The 9,427-nt window shown below is 37.7% G+C and overlaps 1 protein-coding gene across 3 annotated transcripts in view; it reads right to left on the reverse strand.

The window, feature by feature from the left end:
• Positions 1-867: 867 nt before the first annotated feature.
• The window catches only part of LOC149799913 (pseudouridine-5'-phosphatase-like), a 28,528-nt gene continuing 19,968 nt past the window's right edge, over positions 868-9,427 (reverse strand). For all 3 annotated transcript variants that reach the window (XM_089959372.1, XM_089959371.1, XM_089959370.1), the window contains 2 exons: positions 7,939-8,171; positions 868-1,346 (listed from right to left, as the gene is read on the reverse strand). In XM_089959372.1, the coding sequence (XP_089815498.1) occupies positions 1,164-1,346; positions 7,939-8,171 (416 nt within the window). In that variant the 3' untranslated portion in view covers positions 868-1,163. The remainder of the gene's footprint in view (positions 1,347-7,938; positions 8,172-9,427) is intronic.

Here is a 9,427-nt window from a genome sequence, read left to right on the forward strand (position 1 = left end):
ACCCAGGGACATTATCCTGACACCAGGCCGACCAATCCTAACACTTAACCTCTTAATGCTGAGCGCCTAGTGAGGCAGCTGTTAGTACCATTTTAATAAGTCTTTGGCATGACTCGGCCGAGGTTTGAACCCGTGACCTCACACTTCCAAGGTGGACATTCTAACCACTAGGCCACTGGAGCGGTCCTAATTTTGACATAACCAGTAACTGACATACTGACAAACTATATGTGTGTACTGTAAGTTTTATGACTGTATTCACAGCCACTGGAATAGTTTCTTGACATGATTTTCTGGGCTTTTACATGTACACCTATTACAGGGGTACACACATTGCACTTAGCAGTCAAAAACTGCACATTATACAATACAGTACAACCACACACTTCTAAGAATGACACAGCATTGTCAAATTTAATTCCAATGTAATGAACAATTGCAAACATTTCATTCCAGAATTATTGGAATCTCACTGTAGCCACCATAAATGTAACATTCAGGTTCAAAGGACACACAAGCACCTAGTAAAGGCCCTACAACTTTATGTAAAACTCAAAATACTAACATCTACAAATACATTAAAAAACCAGTCTTGCTTACAGTACCAGGTCCAGCTACATAACTGCCTTCTCTCCCACTCTGCTGTTGTTGTATTAAGGGTTAGAGATAATGGATTTTAACTTATTTAACATCTGTGCCCTTTCCAAGGGCATGAAGTGTTCCAGGTTCAGTTAGCCATGGGAAGATAAACAACAGAATGGTATCAGATATCCAGAATGCTGTAATTAATGTCCTCAACAACTGTCACTGATAACACCAAGAATCTGATATGCATGGAGAGTGAAAGTATGCACATAAAACATGGGCTTGACAAAAAAGATAAACTTCTTTATTAATAAGCTATCAGTGACAAGACAATGAATCCATTTCTTGTGAATATTTATAAAATATCACTGCTATTGAAGAATTACCTTTTTCATTTCAGCATGAAAGTACTCTGAAATATCGAACGCTCATCAGGTAGTTTTCCATGTGGTAGCATACTACTGTTTTATTCCATCTTAGGACATGTATTTCAACTCACAAAATAATGTAAATAATATTGCCTTAAATGTTAGGTGTACAGATTATGTAAAACAACGATCTAGGACAAAAAGTCAATATCAACTGTTATATGGTGGTAGACCAAAGTCCTCAGGAACAAACTTCTCTAGGCTGTCAAGTATTACTGTGGCCTTGTTAGCAAGTGAATCCCTGTCAGCCTGGGGGTCAGGAACCCACACACAAGGCATTCCAGCTGCATGGGCTGCTTCAACACCATTTGGTGCATCCTCAAATACCAACACCTGTATATGATACACATATATTATTATCATGTCATGTGATCTTGATTGCTAGATCATGTACAGTTATCCATATATGATACACATATATTATTATCAGTCATGTGATCTTGATTGCTAGATCATGTACAGTTGTCCATAAATGATACACATATATTATTATCAGTCATGTGTTCTTGATTGCTAGATCATGTACAGTTGTCCATATATGATGCACATATATTATTATTAGAGTCATGTGATCTTGATTGCTAGATCATGTACAGTTGTCCATATATGATACACATATATTATTATCATTGTCATGTGATCTTGATTGCTAGATCATGTACAGTTGTCCATATATGATACACATATAGTATTATCAGAGTCATGTGATCTTGATTGCTAGATCATGTACGGTTGTCCATATATGATACACATATAGTATTATCAATCATGTGATCTTGATTGCTAGACCATGTACAGTTGTCCATATATGATACACATATATTATTATCATTGTCATGTGATCTTGATTGCTAGATCATGTACAGTTGTCCATATATGATACACATATATTATTATCAGAGTCATGTGATCTTGATTGCTAGATTGTGTACAGTTGTCCATGTAAGATAATCCTGATCATTATGAGACATAAAGCATCACAGCATGGTCCAGATTTTCTGATGCTGACAATATGATATGATCTTGTAATCAAGATCAAAGTACTAATGATACCTATCAATTTTCAGATAAAAAATAACATCCCATAACCTAAGTGAAAAAGAGATGAACTTGTTAAAAATTTCAACCTCTCTGATACAAATTCATCTTAAGTCAAACACCAAATTTTAATGAAACAATGAAGGTTGTGTAACAACAGTCATTGATTTTTACTACCATCACTGTTAATAACATGAATTCTTCAATGTATGGGGACAGCAGACCCATATATGTGATCTGCAGCTACTTTGTAGTTGTCAAAGTTTGCATCATAAGAGATTTCACAAGCTGAATAACCCGGAAAGTTTCTATCAGAGGCTCGGCTGAAAGTGTTTGAACTGTCTGGCAGGACATTGTAAGAGACTGCAATGGGGACTTGACATTGAAGTGACAGCATTTTTTGGAGTTATTCAAGGTAGGACTGGACAAACTGTGGCAACCTGATGATATAATTTTTTAAAGGAAATGCTAATCATCTGTATGTCAAGTGAGATAATGACATAGTTATTCATGCTTGCTTGGTTTTAACCAGCAAAACCCCCGAGGAAAAAGTAGTCCCATCCTCATTTGAGAGTATAATAATATAAGATCAGAAATTACAGCATCATTTTCCTACATTTGATATTTGTGGGTATAGTTCTAGCTTACTAGGATTGATAGGTATATAATAAAAGTAAAGATTCAAAGTATCAGACTAAAACCTGCATCTTTTGAATAGTAGCAAGTATTATGTAATTCAAATTAAAGTCAGTTTTATGCACCCCCCCCACATTTTAATAGCAATAAAACATTTGGGTTTTTTAATGGTCAGTTTAATGGTCAGAAGGGACAATGATGACCTCAAAAACGAAAAATAAATGTGCTTACTTTTACTGTAGGAGTGTTTCCAACAGTAAACTTGTACATGACTTGACCTTATATGGTGCTGTCACAAATGGACCCAATAAATAAATGCTTTCACTGTGGTGCACCAAAGATCATAACAAATAAACGAAATCAACCAAATAAAACTGGTTTTGAGTCCAAGATGCAACATTGGCTATAACCTCATGAATGAAAGATCACTCTCCATGAGGGACTACAAATCTCTATTGATAGTGAGGGCAATCCACATGGAAATGGTGGCAAAGAAGCCTATCTTGGTCATCTCCAGCACTGATGCCACTGAGACATAAAATCTTAGTCGGAATTGAGAACACCGATGGTAGCTGATTCTTAACCTGAACCAAATGATGTCTAAGAGAAGAAACTGAATCATAGTTACCAATGAACCATAAACAATCCTTTTCTAACGACATGGCATGAATTTCACTTCTCCTCACTGATGTTACAGAGATAGGCAAAAGTGTCTTAAAGGTAATGTTCTTGAAGGATGCTTCACTCAGAGGCTCATAAAGAAGTTTTGATGATACCCAAAGTACATACAACATGTTTGATCTAGACATTAATGAGTGAGATGCCAGTCTCTGAACTTCAGAGTATTTGAAGAGATCAGAAAGGTGATGATCAAACCCTCTGGCAGAACCCAAGGAAGACTGTAGAGTATTTGATGGGGATGCCCTATAACACTTAATGGCATAAACAGAACATTCTCTTTTCTTGAAAAGGATGAGAAGGTCTGCACCTGCAGTTAAAGGTGGAAAGATAGGTAGAACACAATTTTTAATGCCCAAATGACAGAAGACTCAACACTTTACATCATAAAGTTTTAAAGTAGATTACCCCCTAGCCTGGGCATTACAGTTGGTATCTTTGTTCGAAAAGCAGTCAGGGCAGATTGATGATTTGAGATGAGCCAAGTGTGAAGGTGGAGCATCTTTGGATTTTCATGTAGGAGACCCCACTGTGCTACATAGTAGGTCCCACCTATGATAATCTCTTGGGCTTGTCTACCAACAGATCAACAATATTAATGAACCACAACCACTGTGGCCACAGATGAAGGAAATCACAGAACCATGTGACTATGTGGAGGGGGGTTGTTGTTGTTGTTATAGGGATTAACACCATTTTTCAGCACAAGATAGGCTATACATGGCGTCCAGTATTAATTGTGGAGGAAGAACCCGGGAAAACCCCGGAAAGAACCACAGACCCACTAGAAGCTACTGGCAAGCTTTCTCACATATCCACACTGACCGAGCCCGAGACTCGAACCCACGCATACAGAGGTGAGATGGCAGTGATCCGTGACGGAGAGCACTTTAGACCACTCGGCCACTCAGGGCCCCTCTTGTGGAAGGGGGGAGTGTGTCTATAATGATAGCATACATGGAGTTTGTTGTACAGTGTTATGGGAAGCAAGTCCACTATTGGCCTCTCCTACAGCTGAAAAACTGCTTTGCTACTGGCTGTGCGGAGTCCTTTTTGGAAAAGCTGTCCACCAAGATATACTTCTTACAGGGCATACGGCAAGGTCTGAGTAATCTCCTCAGACACTGTCCATCAAAGAAGGCTCCAGACTTCCATGCAAAAGAAGTAGCAAGAGTACCTCCAAGACACCTGAGGTATGCCACAACTGATATTTTGTCTGATGCAACAATAGGTGGTGAGAAAGTGTAGAAAATGCAAATGAAGCCTTTCTACAAAAAATAATTAAGTAGCTGCATTCAGAGTTTCTGAGACAGAAAGGTAGAGGTGAGTTGATAACAAAGTCTTGTCCAAAGAACCAACTATGAGGGACAGAATCTGGATGATCCTGTGTAGGGGAGCTCAAACCTTCCTTTATTGTGGAAAGGTGCCAAACATCATCTGACCAAGCCTCATAAAAGATGTTAACGAGGCACCTATCAGGACAATGGAAAGAGGAAGACATTGCTGGTGAGGCTGAGACTCCAAAGAGAATGGGGACCCTGAATAAGTCCTCCCATGGTATCTACGACCACTTCATCCTCGAAAATGACCAGTTGGAGGGAGTTTTGAAATGGGGCAGCTGTTGAAGCTGACTGTTTGAAAAGCATGGGATCATCCCATCAACTGATCAGGATGGGCACACTGCCTGGCCTATTCAGCCAAGCATGGAGTTGAGACCAGCAGTACCGTTGTTGATCCCTTAAATAAGACCTCTGAACAATGTTGCATATAACATGTTCCTATTGTGGTCTACAAAGCCATGAAGCCTCCAGAGCAGTATCTCTATAGAGAAGAAGCACAATGATGCTTGACAAAGACATCGAAAAGGCAGGTCCTGATGTTTTAGCCACAGCCTCAACAAGCACTGTAAAGATGCTGAAGACAATGATTCCTCCATCAACAAACTAAATAAGGAACTTAAAAAAAAGATTGACATGTGAGGCTTTTGTAACTGGGATACAAGCTTTAGTTCCAATGCCTCTAAAGAATCAACAGGGATACAAGCCTTGGTCACAGATTATATCCACACCTGGCAAACACATAAATTCAAAAGGGGGTTGGTGGGAAAGGGGCAAAGCTGAGGAATGGACCCAATAATTAGATTTTAAAATCAGCTGCTGAAATCTAGAAGAGGAGAGAAACAGTCCATTTTGCTGCCATGCAGCCTCTTTTTCCTCTGAGAAAACTATCACTGAACACAGGAGCAAAAGATCTAATTAAGAATGTGCCCTGGTTAGTCTCTCTAAACTGGTGTGACTCTTATTATACTCAGCTCTTAATGATTTTGGTTACAGCGCTTGGGGAAATGGGTGGTAACATTGTATACTGCCTTATCAAAAAAAAAGATTTTCTCCTCCATCATCTCACCTGAAAAGTGGCATGAAAAATGGGACACTAATGGAAGGAAAGGGCCTGTCACTACAGGTTCTTTTGGAAATCCATTTGGGTCTTATCAAAAATGAAAGGGCATCACCATCCTGACCTTGCCCTCAAGCCCAGACAGGACATGACCTAGACCCCTCCTAGAAATGGATGGTATCATTCTGTGAAGAAAAGAAGGAAGTGGAATCCTCCTACCTTCGTCTGTAATTGCAATGAATTCTGCTTGTATATGCCCAAAGACATCAAACAGGACAACTATTAACAGGCATATACTTAATACAAAATAAAAAGTTGGGTGAGTTTCCCATAGGACCATTTTATGCCCACATGTACCCCAACCTTTCAACATAATTTTAAACTGAAAGAGAAAGAAAAAATAATCACAAAATGCATTGAGCCAGGACTAAAAATGGCATGGAGATACTTACCATTACACCCGTACTATGAAGAGGCAAAACTTTGCTTATGCACCACTTCGCTATGTGCAGCACAAAAAACATTAAGATGGATAAATACAAATTAAAACAAGGACTGAGATTTAAAACATCACCCCTAAGGCCAACAACAAAGCATTCTGACACATGAATAAACATGAAATTCCATGGAAAATGATTCCTTTTTGGCCCTTCAGTTACTAGCTTCAGCTGGGAACTTGGCATCCTGGAAAACTGTAGCAATGCAACAGTGGCTACTGTTATTAAACTGTATATTAGAATGTTCCTCTGTTGATAAAGAGCACAACTCCTTAACTTGAACAGACAACACTCTTTTTATGGAACTTAGGATGCTCTCCTAATACATAATACACATCTCGAACTTTAATTCCAGCACAGAAGTTACAACAATGAAGACCATGGTTCCATTCGATATAAGGCAATATTTAATAAATAATTCCTTTATACATCCAGCAGTCATACTTGACCCTTTACCTCATGCAAACGTCTTTGGATGCCTCTACTCCATTCACATGGAAGCACCTTTTGACGCCTCTACTCCATTTGCATGGACGTGCCTTTTGACACCTGCTGTAAACATCAGCCATTTTGAGCTGGTTTTCATAGCACCACCTTCAGGGAAAACCCCCCTATTAGATACTACATTCATTTCTGCGAATCACAATTGCGTCAGATCACACGCTCGCTGTTAAACCTTTACCTCATACAACCGTCTTTGGACGCCTCTACAAAAGTCGCATCAAAGCGACTTTTGACGCTTCTACAAAAGTCCCATGGAAGCGCCTTTTGACATCTGCTGTAAACATCAGCCATTTTAAGCCGGTTTTCAAAGCGCCACCTTCAGGGAAAACCCCTTTTTAGATACTACATTCATTTCTGCAAATGACAATTACGTCAGATCACGTGGTCACTGTTTATGTACTGGTCAATATCTGCTATTTAAAGTAACTGGGTTGTAATCTCCACTCTCCAAAATGGCGGTCGCGGATTTCATTCAGTACTTACGAAGTTTTCATGATTAAAATCACAACTATGAAAGATTCAATAACCTAGGTAAAGGCTCTGATATTGATATAGGCTGCAATTAGTTTGTATAAATTATCAAATTTAGATGACTTAGTGATGTAGACACAGGCGAAAAACTTGTAAATTTCGAGTATGAGAAATGGCAGCTACGGTTGGTCACACAGCCTCACTGACATGACGGTGAACAAGTTCTCTCCAGATTTTAAAGCACATAACAAATTCTTCCGTGATAAATAATTACACAGCTATAACAATCGGACTTTACTCTTAAACTGTTCCACATATAATAGATGTGTACCAAAAATGTAAAATGGTTAAAATTGCTGTTAAACGTAACACACTACATTGCTTAACAGTTCACAGGCAAGCTATGCGTATGCTGTCGGCTAGGTAACAGGTGTTCTATTTATAGCGAGCTGCACTTTGTCACTATGCTGTATGAGGTAAAGGGTTAAACCTCCAATGATAACATTAGAAATGACTAAAATATTCATATAATGTAAAAATTATGAACTTGTTACACGTAACTATAGTATATTACTCATACATAAACCTCTGGGATAGTACTAACACAAACAACTATTTGTTCTGATGGAAAAAAAAAGCTGCAAATTTTTTCTCGCCATGTTTTGCTAACTTTCTAACAACTGTGTCAACTCTAAAAGGCTCACCCTGTCTGGGCTTGGATTATCAGGAAACCTTTTTGCTGCCACTAGAAAACAATCTGGAGCTGGTTTACCATGTCTCACTTCTGGGTCCTCCGAATTCAACACAATGTGTTGAAACAATCCGAATAATTCTTTGTGTCTGGAAATTTTCAACTCAAATCCATGACTATCAGATCCTGTTGCTACAGCAATAGGTACTTTGTACTTGTGAAGATGCCGTATCAATTTTTCTGCACCTAAAGTTGACAAGAAATGCAAGAAAATTAACAACTCCAAAATCATGCTATCATTTCATTTATCATGACAATGTAAGTCGTGCAAAATAATTTCAATTAATTGAAAATGGAGATTATATGCATCAAATATTCAGAATTGTATGCTTCTGACAATCAATATAACAACTAAACATAACAAAATAAGATCAATAATGAATTGAAAATTTGAATGTAATGCTGTTACTATGTACTCTAGCTCTATGATGAGAAAGATTACATTGGTTACCTCCCTTCACTGCATATACTAAGCAAAGAAGGAAAACAACCATTCTTCTCCTGCTCAATGTAAGGTTTACATCTCACTAATAGATTTGTTATGCTAATGCCACAGACTTCTTTTTACAACAAAACATGACCTTTTGAATTTCAGGTGGTGTTGAAAATGATGATCAAGTGCAAGATTGGGTTAGTTCAAAGTCCAAATATGATTAAGCACATAATTGCTTCCAGAAGCAATTATGACAGATTGAGTATTTCTTATGAAAAAATTTTCACTCATAATATTAGCATGGAGCAAGGTTGCAGTGGTCCCTAAACTTCTAGTTTTAATGTCTATGTAGCGACGGCATTTTTTTGTATCACTGTGCAGCTTCTGCCTACATATGAACAGTAAGAACTGCATTTTCTACAGTTATATTTTTTTTGAGTATAGTACTGAACATTACCAAAAACATCTAATCAGATCTTCCATTCATCTTTCCTTCTTTATCCTTTCTAAATCTGAACCTGCCTTGTGTATAAAAGTAATATTTTGGAGACATACCAGCAGAGACTTGGAAACGTTTAAGGAAAACAAAACAGAAAATGAGTGAAGTCAACATTACCTAACATTTTCTTAAACGCTGCTCGTATTTCACAAAAAGAGTACTGTACCTAATAGGATTCAAGCAGATCTATTTTTATCTAGCAAATAAAACCTAATAAAATGGGTTAATGTTTTTATGTTCATTTACATTACAGTACTTAACCTCTTAATGAATGGAAGTAAATAATATGCATATGGCACTCAGTATAGCATTGTAGTGTATTTCTTTATGAACACACACATACAAATGAAGAAGGTAATTTTAAGAAAGGTCAAAATGAGCATGTTTTTAAAAACATTTTATTGACTTGGTCTTTCTTTAAATTGTATCCTCTACAGATAAACCAAAAAATAGTCAGCAGTACATGTATAGAAAATATACTTTACCTTTAAAATGCAATTATTAAAGAGT

The sequence above is a fragment of the Sinohyriopsis cumingii genome, chromosome 5 (genome assembly GCF_028554795.1).
Source record: "Sinohyriopsis cumingii isolate HCF-2022 chromosome 5, ASM2855479v2, whole genome shotgun sequence".
Taxonomy (NCBI): Eukaryota; Metazoa; Mollusca; class Bivalvia; order Unionida; family Unionidae; genus Sinohyriopsis; species Sinohyriopsis cumingii.